The sequence below is a fragment of the Oryzias melastigma genome, linkage group LG6 (genome assembly GCF_002922805.2).
Source record: "Oryzias melastigma strain HK-1 linkage group LG6, ASM292280v2, whole genome shotgun sequence".
Taxonomy (NCBI): domain Eukaryota; kingdom Metazoa; phylum Chordata; class Actinopteri; order Beloniformes; family Adrianichthyidae; genus Oryzias; species Oryzias melastigma.
This window is the reverse complement of record NC_050517.1, coordinates 25,416,705-25,438,878: the sequence shown is the minus strand read 5'-3', so window position 1 is coordinate 25,438,878 and position 22,174 is coordinate 25,416,705. Positions and strand designations below refer to the sequence as shown.

Here is a 22,174-nt window from a genome sequence, read left to right as displayed (position 1 = left end):
TGAGTTTCTCTGTCGACACTGTAGACATTTAAACTTTCTCTAATTAAAACTTTCCTTTTAATAATTTCTCTTGTTCGCTGACACATAGATGGTGAGCATGCGGCGGCTCCCGGGGCCCAAGAACCCAGCAGAGATGACCTACTACACCCAGCTGAACGGGGAACCCATCAGTGGAACCAATGCTGCAAAGACCCTCAGCAGTCTGGACTCCCAGACGATGGCGCTGACGCTGGGATACTTTGTCCAAGTGCAGGCTGAACGTAAGCTGCTCCATGCACTGTGGTTAATCGTGTAATATAGGGGATCAAAGTGCTTTTGCACAAGAGACATAGAAGAGAGTGAAACCATATTTAACCTAAATGTTACCATACATTTAACACAATGATTTAAAAAGCTATTCCTTCTCCAGTCATCAAATATATTCTGACACTTAAAGATCATTTAAGGAAACTACTTTACATAGAAAGCAGATAATTTAATTAGGTTGCAGAGCCATCATTAAATAAAATGTTTGCAATTTATCATAATCCATTCTGGATTTTCTGCAAGGAGGTGCTTGATAAATCCATCTTTAGTGCAAAACCACAAGTATTCTTCCTTAAATTATATCTAAATTAGCTGCTTGATTTAAAACAAAATTATTTAGCAGATTACTTTTCACTTTTTTTTAGATTATTATAATTGATTGTTGTGTAGTTTTACTTTTTGGTGATACTTTTTACTTTTAAATAAAGGGACAAATTAATTTCTGTATTAAATTGTATTATTAATACAGTTTGAATGTTTTTGCTGCTTTTTTCTAAACATTTATTACTGCTGTCCTGCAATTAATAAATTTTGACCTGTAATTAATTAATTTAATTTATCTACTTTAATTGAAAATATTTTTAACCTAATAATTGCTGTATTAAACCAAATTTTTAGGTATTTTAGTTTAACTTTGTGACATTGTGACATGTCAAAAGATCGAAATACAACAAAAAGTGACTTAATTAAGTATTTTATTATAACAGACATGCAACCTTTACTTTTACCACACCAAGGGGGATTTTTTTCAGTTTCAAACAATTAAGGACAAAACAAAACAAAAAAAGATCAGGTCCAGAATACTCAAATTACCTCATTAAAAAAACAGCAGGAACACTTTTCTGAGGAATCCAAATAATATTGACTACAAACTTGATATTAATACCATAATACATATTTCGTCATACTTTATACCCCAGTTTATCACAACATCAACACAGTAGAAAATAAATAAGTGATTTTATAATTTCCTTCAACCAGTTTAGTCAATTTGATCATTTTGACAACCGGGATGAAGAAGAAGAGAAATACAAAAGAGAATATAAGTAAGGAAATGAACGCAAGGAGAAATTAAACAATCTATACTTTTTCAAAAAATAAAACTTTGCTTCATCATCTGGACAAAAATAAATGTTAAGAGATGAACTTGCCAGAGTTGCCAGAGTGAGAGCAGAGTGTGGTTGGTTCACGCACAGTAGGTGTTACCATGACAACGCGACGGACCACATCTAAAATAGTCAATTTTTTGTGAAGAACATTTTAAACTTAAACATATGACACGACTGAAGTTCTAATAATTGATTTAATTTATATATACATTTTTTGTAAATGACCATGGTATAAGCAAGATAATGCTCTTCCAGGTGTGCATAATCAGACATGAACAGACGTCATGGAAGCATGAATATAACTCCCTAAAATGTCTTTGATTAATTAATCATGATTAATGTGATAGTTTTTCCACCTCTACATTTACTTCAGTTATTAAACCCATAGCTTGGAGCATTTGTAAGCTCAACAGTCTCACACATTTGTGGTTGAAACTCTTTTGGGGAAACTTTGTACATCTTATAAGAAAAAGAACAAAGAAAAAATCAATGAGTTTCTGAAAGTGTGTCCAGGGATGCAGAGAAGTTCACAGAAGACGGTGAATGTGAGGCCTGGAGTCAGATGGTTGAGTTTAAACCTCTTTCTTTGAGTAGAGCTTATAAAACTAGTTAAGCTCAAATTCATTCAGGGTGGATAACAGCCAGAAGCAAAATTCTGGAATGACTGCATTCGTGTCCTAACCTTCAACCTGTCCAAACATGAAACATTTCAGCATTTCTGAATTTATTTGAATTGTGGGTTCATCACTACATCCTCAAAATCGGATATTTTATTTAAAAAATACTTCTTTAGCCCAAAGTAATTAATAAAATTAGCTCAAAAGCCAGATAAACAATCTATTGAACTATAACTGAACTTTTTCAAGTAACAGTATATTCATAACACTATGTTTGGATTTATTTGGCTTTTTAGAGTGAATTAGATCAATAAAGAAGTCCAGGAAATTACTTTCTTGTGGATGTACATTACACATAAACCGAGACAGAAAATCTCTCAGATCAAAGATCAAACCTAAGAGTTTAAACTATCTGACTTTTAAACTTTCTGCCAAAAAGGTTCCTCCAGGCTAAATTGTTGCACTGTAAGAAAAACTAAAACCATAATTCTTCTTACTGTGTCGCAGTAACTATGACGCTTGTTGGCATTTGGGTTTTACATAAATTTACATCCATTTCCATAATATGCTGAAATAAAGCTTCGAGTTTAAACACTTTCAGAGTCATGGGCTGCTGTTTTTGTTCTTTCATTGTTTTGTTCCGGACTTGAATTATTCTTGGTGATTTTCTGGCCATACAGCACTGAATTTGCGCCGTAACAGCTTGAGAGGACAAAATGTTCCCTCTCACCTTTGCTGTCCTGCATTTTCTGGGAATCTATAATTAACAAACTGGAGAGAAACCAATAACCATCTGAGGAGCGATTCGCAGCTCCTTCTAACTGTGTTAAGCCTGGGAACAGAACACTGGATTCATCTATAACTCGTTTACTTTGATTTCATGAGCTCAAATGAAATTGCAAAAATGCTCACCATAAAATCATAAACAGATGTGTAGGACAAAAGCCCAAAAAAATGTAAGTAAAAAGGGTTTAATAGTTATGACGTAGTATTAGAGACACCAAAAGGAAAAAAAAGTAATATTACAAAATTTAAAGTTATACATTTACGAGATTTAACATCTAAATGGACATAAAGTCATTAGAAAATGAATGTCATTTTGCAGCACCAGAGCACTGACTAAACTCATCTGGTCAATTTGAGTCACCAATAGGTTCAGAACGTCTTTGTTTTTGAAACCGATATGAAAATAAAGCTTCACGAGATGCTTCACGTCTTTCAACTTCAAGAATGTTTCAGATCAACAGAACTTTGGTGCTTTTTCTTGTTAATTTATGAATTTTGTTGTAAATTTACAAGGTATAAAGCAATAAATTTACAACTTTAAAACATATACATTTACGAGAAAAAGTTATACTTTTAGCCTACAACTTTTAAAACAATAAATGCAAGACTTTATTCTCGTAATTTAACAGTTATAACTTTTTTTTGTAAATGTATGTGTTTTAAAGTTTTAATAATTTTTTTTTGTTTGTAAACTGGCCCTAATACTCCGTTGTAAATAATCCCTGGTTCACAAAAGACATACAAGTGCTGCGAAGATATATTTATTTGTATTATTGTGAAAAATTGGTTATATTTTGAAAATTAGCCAGATTTTCTCATGTGTCTTGGCGTAGCTTTCTGCCAGAATGGACACGGATAACTCTAACAAAAAAAGAAAAAACAAAGGCCGAAACGATGGCTGCCTGGCGCTAGCCAGCCACGGAGGACTGCGGCACTTTGCCTTTGGTGTGAACTACACCATAGGTTAACAAGGGCACCGAATGAAAGCGCCCTCTGTTCCGCGCCGCTTCGCAGCCTTCCGCATCCGGAGTGAACCAGACGTAATACAATATGAGCTGTTATTTTTCATTTACTGAATATTTGCAGACAGCCATGCTTGTCCAATCAACTGTAAAACTAAAGATCTTTAAACTTTGAGGCTCTATTATGATTGAGCACTGTCTTACCTGTGTAGAAAAGTGCATAAGTTCATAATTATTATTATTTCATCAAATACATATCTAGTTAAAAAATTAAGTAAGAGAAGCAAAAAATGTTATCAAGCAATCAGTAAGTAAAATATTGACTGTTAAATTGGACAAAAAAAAATACTTTCTAACAATTATAAATAATTGATGAAGTTATAAATTGATTTTACACTATAAAAATGAAGGTTTACTTATCCACATTAGTGTTCCAGTATTTGCCTTTCCAGGATGGTTGAACTCCAGAGTCTTTTCCTAAAAATATACTGGAGCCCAGAGAGGAACGATAGAATCGTTTGGTTGCATTTTTGAAATATTTTCTGTATTCATTGGCTACATATAGTCATACAGATAATAGTAAAGGAGAGTTAGCCTCACTGTCGACTCAAAGAAACTTCATGTCCTCTTGGTTGGGCAGTAACATATTTCTGGTTCACAGAAGAGTTTTCTTCCAGCTCAGAGCCCAACCCTAAGATGCTAATTCTCATTCTGGCAGCTCCTCACTTGGCTGCAAACTTTTCTAGCGAGAGTTAAAGGTCATGGCTTGATGAAGCCAACATATTGAATCATATTATCTCCAAAAAAAGCAGAGATGAGATCTTTAAGACCCCACACTGGAGCTGTTTTGTGTCCCGACTGCGATGAAAAATTCTTTCCAAATGTGCTGAAAAAACAGAATGTGTTGCAAAGGGCAAATCTGACAGAGTCCAACACCCACTGGGACTGTGTCTGACCTGGTATTGGCAATGCGAGCAAAGGATCTCATGCTACCAGAGTAACCCCCTACAGAATATCCTTAGGGTCATAATTAAATGTTTTCTCCACATCCACAAACCTCATGTGGGCTGGCTGGGCAAATCCACTTGCACCCTCAAGGAGGGAGAATGAAGAACTGGTCCAATATTCAACTCCAGAACTGCTTCCCTGATGAAATGTCCCATTATGTCTCACTTTAGCTGCTAAACTGTTCCAAACTTTTATTTAGCTGATTGGTTTTATCCATAAACCATACACTATTCCAGTTTTAAATCGAGATAATCCTCATTAAAGTTGAAGGGATTTAAAATAAGTTGTCATCATAGACTTTACCCCCAAAAAGACAGAAAAAACCATGATCTAAGTAAGGGATAATGCGCTTCAAAGTGTGCATTATCTGAAATAACACACGAAAATAGCCATCTGACACTTTGGATGGTTAGTTTTGCAATGTGCGTTAATTTCTGATAATGCACACTTTAAATCGCATTATCCTGCTTATACCTCGGTCACTTAAAAAAATAAATGAATATTCAATCGATTTTTTGTACATTTTTCTTGTTATTTTTTTTTTTTTGTTTAGATAAATTTTTTACAAAATGTGGATTATTTGATACGTGGTACGATTCGTTGTTACGTTAATATGACCTGACCTCGACTGCAGCACCAAAGGAAAAAGATATGTATGCTGATATGACAATTCAACATAAATGTCATAACGTGCAGCTTACTGTTCAGTACGTGTCTGAATTTTGAATTTTACTCAACTAGTGGGTCTCTGTTAGAACTAAACAGAATGGGACTTAGTATTGAGCCCTGTGGTGCACCACAAAACATTTTTAAAAAGTCCTGCACCTTTTGCTTTAATGTTTAAATATAATTGTAAATATATATTTTTTACTTTTCTCTGTACACAGCTGTTGTGAAAACCCCTCCCAGCAATCTGTGGATCATGGCTGTTCTGGTGCCCGTCTTCTTGTTAATGGTGGTGATTGTAATGGTGGCCTTCATCTTATGTAAGAGGAACCGAGTCATGTTTAAAACCGGCGCCTTCAGGACCTTTAAAACGCGTTCCAAGGTAAGGCTCTAACATTTTACCACTTTATTACACTTTTTTTTGCATTTGCATCTTTCCTTTTACTCATTCTTCCTTCTTATCTCTTCAAAAGAACTGTCCTATCGTCAACTCATGTTCAACCTTCGCTGCTTTTAAAATTTCAGAGGTTGAATTTTCTGTAGAGTGTCACTAAGATTGCGTAACAGTTGAAAAACTCTTGTGTCAAGCTTCTCCTTCAGGTCAGAATAATTAAATCCATCCGGCCTCTCTAGTTTGTTTTTTTCACTGCCCAACACCCTGTGGTCTCTGCTAATCATGCGTGTGGCAAAGACCAATCGGGTAAAAACAAGTCGGCTGGGCTCATTGAACTGGAAGGAAACCTTTAGGGGAATCGTTGGCTTCTTCACAATAACAGTGTTCACTTAAAATCTGCTCAATTGAGCTTAACTGAAAATCAATCATTTTCAAATGAGCATGACTACTCTGAATTTCTACCAGATGGTTCTATTGGGTCAGATGGTTGTCCTGGACGCAAAGCAGAACATGACGCCAGAACAACAGCTGTTTGAGTCACGGCAGTCAGCAAAGTGGTAAACATGCAATCAGCCTGCCAGCTTCATCTGTCATGAAGTGGCTCTTGATTTCACTTGAATCCAATAATCCAAAAGTGGATTTTGCATCATTGTTGGCTGCAGTTGATAACATCTTTTAGCCACACTTTGATTGGGTCTAATCAAACAGATCAAACTCTTTTTAATGCCATTATTAAACCAGTTGGTTCAATATTTTCCTCCCAAGATTAGAGACTGAAAAGCTTTAGTAAACAGTGATTAGTGGTTGGGCAGTAACATAAAAAAACTGCAGTCCTGCGCTCATGCAGGAAGTAATTAAACAGTTCTATTTTAATATGTTCTATTCTGTACTGTGTCTAAAAATCCAATTTCTTTACATTGTAAACCATAAACAACTCCCTACTATATCAGAGCTGAATCATAACAAAAAATACTGTAATAAATAATGAATTTGTCCATTAATTTACAATTTTTTATACCAGAGCTGAGAAAAACCTTATGGGTTTAAGCTTTGAATTAATTTCACTTTCATTTTTTTGTAAAATCAAGCCCAGTGGTCTTTTAATTATGACTTTGTGATGTTTATAAAATAATTTAAGATTAAAACTACATTTCTGAGTATTTTCTTATTCAAATTACGTTGGCTCAGGAGCAGACGAAAACCAGATGTTTGAAAAAGCTCTGACGGGGCAAAATCTTGCTTTTTCTGCTGTAATTCCAAATCTTCCACAAATAGTTCCATATCTTCATTTCGTTTTTTTTTCTTTTTCTTTTTTTTTTGCCTTCATTTAACTTGGACTTGTGAGGTATTTTTCCCTAGTGGAAGAGTGTGTACACAAAGGAATTCTTGGAAATTATTGAAACGAACTTTCACGCCAACAGCCCCTCCTACAACCCAAACATGAATTTCCAAAGAGCTCCTTCTGCTCTGCTGAAAATATGTCTTAAAAAAAAACACACAGTCTGTTAGATTTTAGCTAAAAACAACATAATCACAATTAAAAGACCACTGGTAACAATTTTGCAATAGAAATATGTAGATCCCCATACTACTTTGAAACATTGGTACTTGCTATGGTGATATCTGAAATTTAAGATAGAAAATGATATAAAAATAACCAAGAAACAACAGAAAAAAATGCACTGTAAATTCATCTTTCCATTTCTTTGTTAATTCTATCTTATTCTATTCTTTTCCATTTTTTTTTTTTTTGTTTTATTGACCCGTCCCTGACCTTTTCCCTTTGACTCTTTCCTTGTTTAGACTTCATATCGAAGGGAGGGCAGTTACCACCACCAGGTATTAACCAATTAGCCAAATAATAAACTGTCTGAGGCTGAATGAACGGACGAATGACTGAATGAATGAATGATCTACAATTTTCTCATGGGTTTCAAAGGCTGGAGCCTCCCTCCTCCCCTGTTGGCTGTCTGTAGCTCTTTGTGCTGCTTGTTGCTGTTGCCGGGTAAAGTCGTGCATGAGGCTGCTGTGTTTTGGACACACCACCCTCCTCATTGGCTGGGAGATCAATAAAAAAGGAGGGGGCACTGAGGACGTGTGAAAAAAATGAAAACGGGGTTTTAAGATTCACAAGCCGGTTTCTTTTGATTTACTTGTGTAGACTTGAGTCGATGCGCCACATTAACAAGGAAAGGCTGACTCGTAAAGGCGGCCAAATGAGATCCGGTTTGTCGGTCAGAGGAAGGACATAAATATGAACTCCAGAAAAAAAAACCCTGACCTAAGCCAATCTATTTTCCAATCTATTTTTAAATTGTAGCATTCATAAAGCAGTGGCAACCTATGACCTTCTGTATATTTCCTTTTCATGTCACGTCAGTTGATTAACCTCCTCACAGGAAGAAGTTTACAAATTAAACTTCCTGTCAAATGATATTGAAATATTTCATACGAAAACCATTAGCCACTAGTGACATTGGTACATCAGTAGTGGGGGGTGTCAGCTGCTGTACTTGAAGGTTAAGGTAAAGACGCCCTTGACGTCTTTTCCTTTAGATGCAAGATGAGTGCAGGTGGGATACTGGTGTGTGTTATACAGCAGGGGCTGAGCACTTTTTGCTTTCAACAAAGTGAAAATTGCTTCTTTTCAGTCTTCGAGCTCAGAGGTTTGCTCGCACACCCAACATTTCTTCTCACACAGTTTGTGTTTCGCCAGAGACTGTCAAACAACGAGAGAGATATGAGGTTGTGTTAGTGTTACTGCAGGCTGCAAACATCGTCTTTTACCCACAGCAGTGTTTATCTTCCCCCAATGCAGAACTCTAGTATCTGTAAACAAACAACAGACATTTCTCAGGCTTAATATATGTGGGAATGGCTGGAAAAAATAAAATTTGTAATCCCCAAAAATAACTTTTTGGGGATTACAGCACAGTTCCTCCCTGATGGAGATGACATGAAAAAAAGTTACAATTGAAGAATAAAGCTAAATAAAGGGCTACGGGGCACTGTAGTCCATTCAGCTTTTAGATTTTTGTTGAAAGCCTTGCAAATCTTTTTGTGACATCGGTTACTGTCATTTTAAACTTGTACATATTTACACCACACATAAATGTGGATAGATTGCACCTCATTTTCACTTCTAAGTTCAACTCTCTGACTTTACTCTGAAGTAGTATTTGGCTATTTTTCCTGACTAAAGTCAAAGAAATGGAGACATTAAGGATGTAATCAGACTGGACATATTTGGTTTGCTTAAGGTGGTCCAGTGTTCATTTTCCCGAAAATCTGAAACAAATTTTTAGTCTAAATACAACGAAGTGGAACCTGGTCCGAGACCAGGAAAACCATCTTTCAAGGTGGTCTCGGTTAGTTTCAAATTGGACTGAACTATGGTTCACTCAGATTTCTCAACCGGAATATGGCCTGTTCACACATCCGACACTGAAAGCGGGCTGTCAATCAGATATTTAAAATGTTTGAGGTGGGGGCTAGTGGGCCCCACATGCTTTTATCAAGGCGTCTGATTAGCCAGTTTATAACTTCAATAACTTGCGATAAAGAAAAAATATATTGAAAAAAATATTGAAATTAGCAAGAAACTTGGAAAAAAAGGTATCAGAGCAAGAATAGAGTTGTAGCTCTTTTAGTTCTCTATAGAAGTCTATGGGATTTTGGCTTGTTGGAACAAGCAGGTACTTCATATTTGGTCTCTCAATCCAGTTCTCCTATACAGACAAAGGTTTGGCCATTTTTTCACTCACAGAAAGCCTGTATCCAGACATAATACCTTATAGTACCTCATAGTTTTGCTGACTGGAGCTTCATTACTATATGAAAAAACTCATGTTGCAGAGAATTATGTAAATTGCCATTGAGTTAAATGTCTAAATGTAGCTAACTCATTTTAAAAATTGGAAAAGGATTACTACACTCTTCCATGGTAAGAGAGAAGATACTAGACTTTAATTATAAGACAAGTTTTACCTGCAAGAGTTCCTAACGGCATCATCTGTTCCAGAACATGGAACCATGTTCTGTTACTGCTATCCAACCAGATTGTAGCACAACATTAGACTCCAATAAGTTGATCTCCGGTGAATGTTGGGATGTGTATGAGTAATTATCCTGACATACCTTTTTAACTATCAGTCGCCATTTGGAAGGAACTAAAGCAGCCGATCAATACTGTGATTAATGTCAGTGCTGCATGTGTATTTAAGCATTAGAGCGTGATTCTGCAGCGTCGGCTCACTTCATCACTCTGCCGCTCAGCCAGAACCGTCAAAATGGCTTTTCCTTCCTGTGCATCGCTTCGAATGGGTGTGAAAGCCTCGGTTAGCAAGCTCCCATGTGTACTACAATGGAGGCGGAATAGGCAAAGTGCAAGAAATCCATTTTTCATTTGTAAGGTGTCTCAAATACAAAGCTGCAGCTGCTGTTGAAAAGGTGTTATGTAGCATTAGCTCTTGTGTAGATCGCAGGAGATGTGTGCCCTGCTCTTTAATTTAAATGTATTTTTTAAAAAGTTCCTCTTTTCACTCGCAGCTTTTTGGCTCAGTCAAGCCAGCCCTGTAGAGCTGAGTTTAAATAGAAACAGTTGAAGAGGCCATATGCTGCACCTCATCAAGCTCCTTTTGGTTAAAGCCACAGGCGCAGAAGTGGGTTTAATATTGAAAGGACGGCTAATTTGGTGACGCACTTGGGTCATGTCTGTATTCTTTAAGCAGCAGAATTGGCGGGACCTTCTGTTTCTGTCCTCTCTTCTCCTTTCCTCTGTCAGTTCTCTAAATGAATGAGGAGAAGCCCCCTATTCATCTGTGACAGACTGATCAGAGGCCCGCGCCGTGCCACAAACTCTGTCTGCAGCCAAAGTCTTCATTACGCTGGCTCGCTCAGACAAGATGAAACACGGCCATTTGTTAAATCCACACGCTGTCAGTCGGCACAGGAAGAGAGGGGGTGAAAGAAAAAGACTCAGGGAGGTAGAACAGACAATTAAAAAAGAAGGATGTGTATTTTAGAAAAGAGCGGAGTGAAAAAAAAGACAGATTGTGAGTCATGACGGTGCCAAAGTAAAAGTTTCAAAGTCTCCAGCTTTTTCCAAGTTTCCTTCCTCTGACTTTGTCATTTCCAAGACTTCTCAAATGGATGACAGCCGTCACCACACAGCAAATAAGTGACCAACTTTTTTAACTCCAGCAGGTTGAGAAATGGTAATGTTGGATATATTTAGAACCGAACATCCAATTATGTGCCCCTCCCCTTGCTCCCGTGCTGCTCTCTCTTCACCTGTCAAAAACACCGACAGTCCAACTATCCTTCAACCTTAGAGCGGCGAGTCCACAAACCCAGGATATATGCGCTCCCCATACATTCTCCTCGCTGCTGCCAACACACATCACTTCAGAGAGCAAGAGATGCGAGCGCACACACATTCGTGTGTGTTTGCTTTACAGGGAGTTGTATTCATTTGTAGTCTTGTCCCTTGGCTTGTACATTTGGAGGCGCAGAGGTGTGTATCACCAATGAATTATTAACAGCGCCGCCTCACCTCACATGCCCTCCGAATTGAGTGCGCATCATCAGATGCATTAAGGCATCCTATTTTGGAGGTGCTTTAAATAGAAAACAGGAGGAGGGGAAGAAGAAATCTGTTTGGTTTGCTTCGTTGTGTAACTCAAAGCTGGTGTTTCTCTCCTTATCTGTGCCGCTGTTCTGTATTCATCCAACTGAAAGGCGTTTAGCGTTCACAAAGGAAGTGCTCAGACCTTGGAGGCTTTATCGAAAGGCTTCGTCTGGTGCCGGTTTACCATTCAGTAGAATTGTTGCAGAACTTCTGACTTCAAAGGTACCGCTAAGCTTGATTATTTATTTATTTATTTATTTATTTATTTATCAACTTTCATTTTGAAAGCTGTTTGGAGGCTGATAAAAAAGCAAGGATTGTCGGCGCAATTACATTTATCTAAATTAGACGCAACATTTATCTGGAGGTTTTTTTGGCAGCAGGAAGGCTGTCTGAGTTGTCGCTATCAGGGATTTTGACAATTCTTATAAGTTCAAGTAAATGGTCATAATTAGAGTATAAAATACGTTATCTGGACTTTTTCACATTTAGCCAAAATTCTAAACATTTATTGAAGAAATTTACAAAAAAAGAAAGAAAATGAAACAGAGTCTGCAGACAAAAAACATCACATTTGGTCTTTACAAGGAAGATTAAAAACTGTTAAACAAATTTCTAAGAAACTGATGGAAAATGTGTGGATTGATGTCATATTATTTTAGAACAGTTTTCTCTGCAGGCTTAACAGTTACTCTTTATTAAAGGGTAACTTGGAGGTTGACTCCACTCAGCCCAGATTTGAAAAATGCAAAAAGGGGAGGTGTGGTTTGGATCTGTGATTGACAGTGACAGTGAGGTTAGCTTGAGGTAACGTGGTCACTCTGCATCTTTAGTATGGAGAGTGGTACAGAGTAAAGTGATGTCAGTTTTACCACAGAACTGTCCGTGGAGGTTGAGGATTTTATCCTCCATCTCCAGAAGCAAACGCTCATGAGGCCAAAGGGGACCCGTGTCTCAATGGTAAAATGCTTCTAGAATCTCAGCTAATAAAGGCTAACATGTTAAGCAAACAATCACGAGTGAAACGGTAATTTCAAATCCCATCACCAGGTCAGAGTTTACTGGATTAAGTGCCAATTGCAGTACATTTTTTTACATTTTTCTAACCTTTGGATAACCTAGGTGTTTTAAACCACATCCACTAAAGATAATTTTGAAAACTTTTGGCTTTGCATTTAAATATCCTGTTATATGTGCATTCAAATGTTTAACTGACATAGCCTTTTAATGCTCCGACAGCATCGAAGCCTTCCTTTGTTTGCATTTTGATAGTGAGAAAACAGATTTTTTTTCATATACATGGTGAACTTGATCCTTTTCTGAGGAGCTTTTAAAATTTGAAGGACAAAACAGGTGATGTTTTCAAAGCTTTTGCTTCAGCAGGAAGTTAAATTGAGTGAGATATATGCAGATTAAATTCCTTCACCTTTTTCTGACATTTTTCTTTCGATATTTACTGTAGAGAATATTATGAATGCAAAAAATGTAGACTTTTCAGCTTTTGTGTGAATGTAACTAACTCTTGTGAACCTGGCTGGCCTGTTGCATCAATTCATTCTTTTGATGCAGAATCCCTGTCAAGCATCAGCATCATTTCTAATCCGAAGCCACGCTTTTGTCTGGATTTGAGCCGTGTACATTCTGCATCTGCTTCATTACTTCATCAGTAAAATGAACAAAATATGGAAAATAATGCAGTTAAATATCATCCTAATTTGTTTTGGAGACTTTTGCATGAGCTTTTAATGTCATTGAAGTGTTTTAGGTGGGATCCATCAGGTCACAAAGCTAAAGACACCCATCCTTAACTGCTGAGCTTGATGCATCTTTAACAAAGCTGAATTCAGTCTGTTAATGGATTCTTTCAAAACATCTATACTGTTCCACAGTACTGACCTATATCATGAACATCTTCTCCCCACCAGCCTGTCCAGGGCTTCGACTATGCAAAGAAGCACCTGGGTCGGGTTGGAGACGAGGCCGTTTCTGTGACCAAGGAGACTCTGGTGTTGGGGCTGCCTGTGCGGGATGCTCCTCTGACCCTGTCGCTGGATAAGAAGGTCCACCTGGATGGGACAGGAAGCAAGAGACCCCCATCAGCTGATATACACAAAGGAGGGTAAGAAAGTGATGTTTGCTTTAAAATTTCTCATTAAGTTAGATTGAAGAAGGTGAAAATACAATCCTAAATATTTTTTGTAATATATATATATATATATATATTTTACTTGTTTGTTAGAAATCCGCAGAGGATTATAACAGTTGAGCAAACACTTTTGTTATCTTTTATTTTTTCTTTTGTTAAAATATATTTATAGTGTTTATACTGTTATTTATGTAGCAAAACTTAAAAAAATTAATTAAAAATTTTCTTAAATTCTTAATAAAACAGAAAAAAAACCATCCATTCATCTATCCATCTAAGCATTCTTTTTGGCGTTACAGGGTTGCTGGAGCCTATCCTAGCAACTTTTGGGAAAAAAGCAGATTGGTTCATCAGTCTGTCACATGTGCACACAACCATATAATCACTCCTAAGCCTTGGCTTTAGCTAGAATGAAAATTAATGGCAGGATGTAAAAAGAGTTTAACTTTATCTTTTTAAAATAGTGTTTTTTACGTGTTTGTTAGAAATCAGTGGAGGGTTACAACACATAAACAAACATATTTTTTTCTCTTTAAATTACATTACTATAAATGTCTTTTATGTAGCAAAACAAAAAAAAAAGCTAACAAAAAACCCTAAAAATTTTCTTAAATTTTCAATAAAAACTGAAAAGAAAAAGCCATCCATTCTTTTGAGGTTTACAGGGTTGCTGGAGCCTATCCTAGCAACTAATGGGCAAAAGCAGAGTACACCCTGGATGGTTTGTCAGCCTGTCACATGGCCGCACCTAAGGGACCATTTAGAATTAAAAAAAAAGAAGAACCCTTTTAGAACCCCTTTAGACTGTGGAACAAAGAGAGTTCTCGGGAAAATCCAAACATTCATGACAATAACATGCAAACCTCACACAGAAACGTCTCAGCCGAGATTTGAACCAAGTGCTAACCACTAAACCACTGTCTGAAATAAAAACCTGGGTGCTGAAAACAGTAGAGAGAATAACAATGATCTGACTGACATCAAAAAAGGTTCTTTTGTCAAAAATGGAACATCCAAAGAATACAAAATTATGCACGAATGAAGCACAAGAGTTTTGGAACAAACTTCACAAAATGAATGAGACCGTGGTGAAGTTGTCTGACCTTTGTCAGTAACACTTAAGATAAAAAAACCCTTTTCTTACTCGAGTCAATGATAAAGTAGGGAAGCAGAAGAATGATGACTTTAGTTTTCTGCAGCCACAGAATTTGGACATCTTGCAGACACAGACACCCCCATGGAGTTTTAGAAAAACAGACAGAACTTGTTGGCGCTGATTCATGCAACACTCTGTTAAGCTAAATCACTGCAGCAAATCTAAGCTTTTATAGAACAGAAAAAGGAGTGAATGGTCTAATCAAAGCCTTGGCTTTAGCCAGACTGAAAATTAATGGCAGGATGTGAAAAGAGTTTAAGTAAAAAAATAAAAAAATTAAATAAAAAGAGATTTTCTTAAAACATTTCTTGCATAAAGCAATGAATAGCAAAATCTTTGATTAAGGTGAACTCTTATGAGCTTATTGTCCTTATACTTTAACAATACACACACACACACACACACATATATATATACACTGTATATTTGTACCAGCTATTTCAGCAAACATCACAGCGAACTTCATTAAGCCCCCATTGATCAATGGTTGTTGATCTAGATTGTTGGTGCTACGGTTCATAAACTGATCAGACATAAAACCTTCCAGCTGGAAGTCTTGTGAACAACAACCATAAAATTCTGAGGCAGCTGCTGGAGTCAGGGAGCGAGTCATTTATAAACCACCAGCTTCTCGGTAGTACACTCCAGGCGTCAGTGTGTGTTTGTATATCACCGTGTTAAGCTAGAGAGAAGCCACGAGTAAGCACCACCGACTCCGAACAGATTGATGTGATCAGAAAATGACTCCAGAGTTAATCAGAAGCTGTTTGTGGAATCACGAAAAGAAAACAGGGATGTTTGCATTGTGAAATCAGGCTTTAATGTGAATATCAAAAAGGATGAGTCAGAAACTGAGGGTCGTGTAGAAAAAAGCATTTCCTGTATGTGCCCATTGTGAGGGCACAGGTGACGTTTCTAAATAAAACGGCTACGTCAGTCTCACACATCAGTTTCATTCACAAGTGATTGTTGTTTCAGCTCTCCATCGTCACCTTTAATACCTCAGGGAGTCTGTGTTCTTCCAGAAAGAAAGACCTTGGGTACCCCTTTACTTTTTTCTAACTTGAACAAGTAAAGCTAATGAATCACCATAAATATCATAAAAAATAAAAACAAATTAGCTTTATTTCTGTGTGCTGACTTAAAAAAAAGTATCTAATTATCCGGTTTCCCTCATAAGTCAAATTGATAGTTAGAACATACTTTACACAGTTTAAATATGACTAAGAGTTGACATGTTGGTAGCAGCAATATCAAGTTGATCAATTAGCAAATTTTATCAAATTGAAGTTGTAAATTAGGTTAAAGGAAAAGGGGAAAAAAGTAGCCCAACACATTTTAGTAAAAAACTTTTTACAAATGGAAAATGATAAAAAAAAATCGATTTTTTTCGATCTTATAATACTTTACTGGCATAGAAAACATTAAGCTAAAGCAACGCTCCCCAACCTTTTTCAGGGCACAGACTGGTTTAATGTCAGATAATAGTCTTACAAACCGGCTTATCCGAGAGTAAAATATGCAACTTATTTCCTTTTTTCCCATTCTTTATTTATTCCCCAGTTTTCCTTTTAAGGGTAAAGTTTATCTTCATCCTCTGTAAAATATCTACAGATGGTTTCAACTTTATTTGTACACCAAATTTCGTGAAGGAACCATTAAAATATGGAGTTTATTTTCCCCGAGTCTACTATTGTCAAATTTTAAGCTAAAGCTTTAAAGCTTGTCTGACTTTTAAGGTGTGATGGATAAATACATTTTTTTTAAAAAAAAGGTCACTAGAACTGAAATTTCCTTCATATATTAATAAACATGAATCCACCATTTGAACAACTTTTTTAGCAGCATCCTTATAACATTAGACAGCAGGTTGTTAAATATTATGCATTATTATTTATGGTTTGAGGGAACAACTGTCACAATAAATCCATATTTTGAGTAAAAAATCCTGTTTTTTTTCTATTAAATTCAGATCTGTTTTTTTCTTTGAAGTCAAAGGCTCTTCTTCTGTTTCTTCTCCGGCTCTTTTCTGGTAAAAGAAACTTTCCAAATATGTCTATTTTTTGTTAACACCCCGGCTCCTCAGACCACTTGGGCTCCAAAGTTACCTTAATGTTGCATCAACTTAAAAGCAAAAATGTACGTGATTTTGATTCCCATAGATGAAAATAAACTCAGATATTAAGGGGTTAACTTTTCAATCTGGCCGTCTGCGTTGCTACTTTAAGAAAGTTACAGATGTATTTTCAACACATGACTGAGTGACTTGACATGCATCAAGAGTCAGATGTGGAAGGGAGAGTCCAGATGCTTTCCAAAGTAAAACTTCCTGCAGAATCAGAACATAAACAATACTGAAAGAATGCAGGTTGCATGTATTTCTTTCTATGGCCTGGTACCAACTGTCCCATTGATTGGTACTGATCTGCGAGCTGGGGGTTTGGGACCGCTTGGTTAAAATCCCAGATCTAATGGACTTTTGGGAATCTGGGTTATACATTTTATCTGTGCAAATAACAACATTCATAAACTTGTTTTTTTTTTCTGGGATGTCCCTTTAAACTATAATGTACTCAGAAAAGAACATTCAAAACTTTAAACAGAAAATAGGCTTTTTTTTCCGTGTTTATCACCGTGTCCGTGTCATTTTCTCACCCACATTTTGTACCCACATGTAATGAGGAAATCTGTAGCTTAAAATGAGACAGTTCATGCTTCCTCTCACTTGAATGAAAATTCAGAAATGCACCAAAGAATGAGCTGCAGCATCGCTCGCCGCTGAACGAGGAATGAATGAGGATGGAATTAGTTGTGCTTTGCTTCTCAAGGGTGATAAATACATGTAAATTTTTACCACCGCCTGTAGGCAAACCAGAGGGAGCCGTTCTGTATAACATCGATGGCGGTGTAAAAGATAATGCATTTTGCGGACCTGAACATGAACATGCTCATTGTTTAAGGTGGAATAGTTCTTTTGATCACCTGAGTGAGCACTAATTACATCTGTTTTGTTTTTGTTCAAAGCCAGCCACAGAAGATTTCATCCCAAAGAAACGATGAAGAACAGCATTGATTCTTGTACTTTAGTTAATTTAACTTTGCTCGATGCACAGACTGGAATGGGTTCTACATTTTAATTAACCTGTCAAAGTCCTGAGGCGTCCTCTAACAGCGGGAGCTGCTGTGTGGATCGAGGATGTTTCATGAGGCCATGAAGGTCTATGAGATAGTTTAGGATTAATCTTGTTTTTTTTTTGTTCGTAACTGATAATAAAACTAATCCTAAAATGTAAAAAAAAAAGCTAATAAAAACAATAATCTGTATAAGAGGTGGGAAAAAATATCGGTATCGTGATATTTCAACACAAAAACGATTCCTGATCCACTCTTTCTCTTAATCGGTTTTTAAAATCAAACCGAAGAAGTCCACTAGGGGGCGCTTCTCACGACCATGACAGTATGTGGCACCCATGTGTTTGACCGTCTAGCGGCGCTGTTACTTCAACAGGTGTGTATGCTAGCGGTACACATGTGGAGCACCACACTAAAGTGATGCTTATCAGAGATAAGTGCAGGAATTTGGGTAAAAAAAAAAAAGAACGAAAATGAATATGACTACCAGTACTGTAAAAAACGATAATCATATAATATTAACAGGGTGAACATTCATATTGTGCCTCAATAATAAAAACATATCTGACATAAAATGTAAAATTAATTAGAATACCACATTCTGAATTTTTATTTCCACATTTATTGTTCTTTAAAGTGAGGTCATTTGATGTACTCTGCATTTTAGTTCTTTATTGGAGCTTTGTTTTTTTTTGTTACCTTAAAGTGTATGTTATTATTGCAAAGACACATTAGTATTTATTGGTAATTTTATTTTTCTCTTGCATAGGGTGTTACATTAATATATTGTGTTTTAAATTCTTCTTAAAAAGGTTTTGGGGAAAATAAAAATATATAATTATCCACAAAATAGCGATATATCATCGATTACCAAGGTAATATATTGATTATTGCAATATATTGTGAGTTACGCCAAGATCCCTTAGCCCTAGTCTGTTTTTAAGTGTAATATTTGAGGTAATTCAAAGCCATGTGGGCAAAGTCATATCAGGCTAAAATATAAAAATATTGGGTAAAAGATTTTAGTTAAACTTAAAAAAATTCTTGAGGTAATACATTATAATTGTGTAAATGTGTAATTATATCCAATTACAACAAGAAATTAGCATTGATTTTGCATTTCACAATAAGAGTTGTATAAATATATTTTCTAATCCCGTCCTTGTGGCTTTCTGCCTCCCAGTGTGGATCTAAACACAAAAAGACAGAAAAACCTGATGTCATTGAGCCGTTGGAACAACAATAGCCTTGGTAATTGGTGCCATTTATAGCTGAATGTCATTGGTTCTGGTGCTTTGTTTTGTGTCCATGCTTTTTTCTCATTCCCACTCACACCACGCTTTCATTTCAATCATCCACAGCGTTTTCTGCTTGTGTTAATTTCCCCTCGTTTTGTTCCAGGCCGGGGTTTTCGGTTGCTCCTGGTCTGGCCCCTTTTTTTGCTTTTCTGATTTCCTTGTTTTATTTATCATGTTTAGTCACATTTAAGTGCAGTTGCTTTTTGACTTTCAAGATCAACTTTATTTATCTCTGAAGGAAAATTCATGTTTTAAAATAATAAGGAAATGCAGAAAAACGCTGGGAATCAAAACTCTTATAAATATATGTAAGCACGTAGCTGCAGAGATAAACTCTTTTATGGGAAAGGATAAGTTAAAACATGCTTTTATATATTTACTATTTTAAAATTTGCATTTCATATTCTTGCCAAATAAATAGATTTTTATATTCTGAATCATACTTTTAGAACATTATTGGTTGAAGGACTTTTAAGCTTTTTTATACTGAAAAACATTTCATTCTGGAAACCAGAGAACGTAAAATATTAAAGTATTTAACAAAAGCAATTCGCTTGAGTAAAAGCAACTTGTATGTGAGAAACAGTTGCAGGGCTTAATGCTATGATAATTAAATAAAATGTGTTTTATACAGTGCTGTTCTTGTTAAAGCTGTGTTAGAATTCAGTTTCTTCAAAGTCCTCTTTCAAAAAAATTTGATATATTGTCTGTTAGACTATCAGGCATGTGATATGTGCTCAAGAACGCATTAAACATGGGTTCTTGAACACGAGTACAACCCATGGTGTTCACAATGCACAAACAGGGTGGGGCTTCTTCTGCTACTACTTTTTTTTACTGTTTACTAGCAGTTGGAAGAGGCTTGGTGTAAAATATTGAAGCGCTGCAAATCTCGCAAATCTTTCTCCAGGTTTTTTCTTTCCCATCTCTATTCTGATATATGATAACTCCGGTTAAGCTTAAACCACAATTATTCATTTTTTCATTCATGATCAATTTTCAAATGGTTGGCATTTCTGTGAATTAAAAGTGATGCCATCCATATGTCACTGCAAAATACGAGTCCCTGATTGGTCAAAGTTTGACCCAGTTTAACTTGCACCAAACGTTCAATGGTTGCACGTTTTGTAGAACCACAAGCACTCTTAAAACTATGCTTGAATGTGAGCATTTTAATACCCGAAATGAGGATTTATGCCCATTTACATAGATATTTCATTAGAAGTGGCTGCTTCAATGCGTGTTGCCAGTGTTTGGGATATGTATTGTTTGTGAACATGTATATCATGTGTTTGTATCGCCAGATTCTTGCCATGACACAGGCGCATTTTGTAGGGATTTATCCACGTAATTGGGTTTAGGTTACGTTTCTGTTTCTATGCCTTTTAAAAAAAGAAAAATTTGCAGCACATCAAGCCTTCTGGAGCCACTTATTAATGCTAGTTTGTCTCTTCTATGATATCAAAATGCTATCAGTAGCAGAAATATACACACTTTACAAAGAAATGAATTAAATGCCAAAGCAAAACTAATCAACATTTCTAATCACAAAGATGTAACAACTTCTCAAAAGATCACACGTTCATTTAGCAGAAAATTTGGTTTCAGAAGTGCTTTCTTTGAACCTAATCTGCTTCCACTTTGTGAATTCTTGATTACATAAATCCATCCAGCCTTCTAATTTCTGTTCCTTTTGTGAGGCTGGGTTTTAAACACGCTCAGCGATCCTTCAACCTGCAGGGGGATTGGGGGGCGCTTGAACTGAACAGTGGCCGCAGGACAGCAATAAAGACTTCTTGATCGGTAGAGCATTTATTGTGCTCAGTGCTTCCTCCAGTGTGAGGCGCACAGATGAGGGAGCTCACTTTCCAGCAGCATGATTATTGATTCTGCTGCTCCTCTCTGTGGCCTTCACAGACAGATTTACATGGAGCACACGCTGTATTTCAGCCTCTACCCCTCTGGCTCTTTGCTGAATACCGCATGACTTTTATTGCAGTCTGGCCAGTTGCTGGCTGCCTGCCTGCCCTGGCTGTGCTGTGCGTGTAAATGTGTGTTCACACAGACAGCATGTTAGCCTCACCTCTGGTTCTGTTCCGTCTGATCCGGCTGGTCAGTGCACCCCACACCACCTGCAGACGGATGCTCCCGTCACGTTGTGAGGCTGCTGTGGTTTACATGTCTCGAGGCGTGCGTGTCCTGTTGCATGCAGATCTGCTTGTTAGCCGTACAGAACATAAGGGAGAAATGCTGGAGAACGTGCCTGTGTGTGCTGCATACAAAGCCAAAGGTGGACAAAAGGTGTTTACAAATTCATTCTGATGCAACCATTCGGGACAAGTTTTGTCTCCTTTTCCCCATTTCCTTTCCTGGGCTCTTAACAAGAAACAGTTCATACAACAAAAAAAAAAAAAAACCTCTATGCCATTTTATGGTAATTCCAAAAATACATAATTTAAACACACCCAATTCACATTTTAAATATCATAAAAAGAGTTTCTGCACCCTGAACCTTTACGCTTTAAATCAGTCACACAAGCAAAATTGTATCTCATTCAAATCTACTCAAATGTAACCTTATTTAAAATATGTGGCTCCAAAATGTTACCCCAGTTGTTTTTTAAAAACATAAATACATAATTTAAGTTTTATTCAATAAAAATTAGTGGTAAAGCTGCCACAGCTCTAAAAACAGATGTTTTTTAAAAGAAAATTTGTCTTTGCTTTTGGAATCTGTAAATGCCTGTTTGTTGCATTTCTGGTTACATAATCATATGAGTCGAGATTTTTCTTGAATTGGTTAAAAATAAACACTGGATTCCTCAACTTCAATGCCTTCCAAGTGGAATTAACTAATATTAGGGATAATCTGTCATGAACTATCTGAGATCAGTATCTTATGTTGCCGGTCTTCTGGATCTGAGTACCAGACGGACAGCTTTATTTTGCATTACCTGGACTTTAT

At 36.6% G+C, this 22,174-nt stretch overlaps 1 protein-coding gene across 2 annotated transcripts in view; it reads left to right on the top strand.

Moving 5' to 3' along the window:
- Window positions 1–22,174, top strand: part of kiaa1549la (KIAA1549-like a) — a 119,129-nt gene that overhangs the window by 72,745 nt on the left and 24,210 nt on the right. For both annotated transcript variants that reach the window (XM_024282030.2, XM_024282029.2), the window contains 4 exons: window positions 89–260; window positions 5,676–5,836; window positions 7,652–7,687; window positions 13,403–13,596. In XM_024282030.2, coding sequence (XP_024137798.1) covers window positions 89–260; window positions 5,676–5,836; window positions 7,652–7,687; window positions 13,403–13,596 — 563 coding nt within the window. The remainder of the gene's footprint in view (window positions 1–88; window positions 261–5,675; window positions 5,837–7,651; window positions 7,688–13,402; window positions 13,597–22,174) is intronic.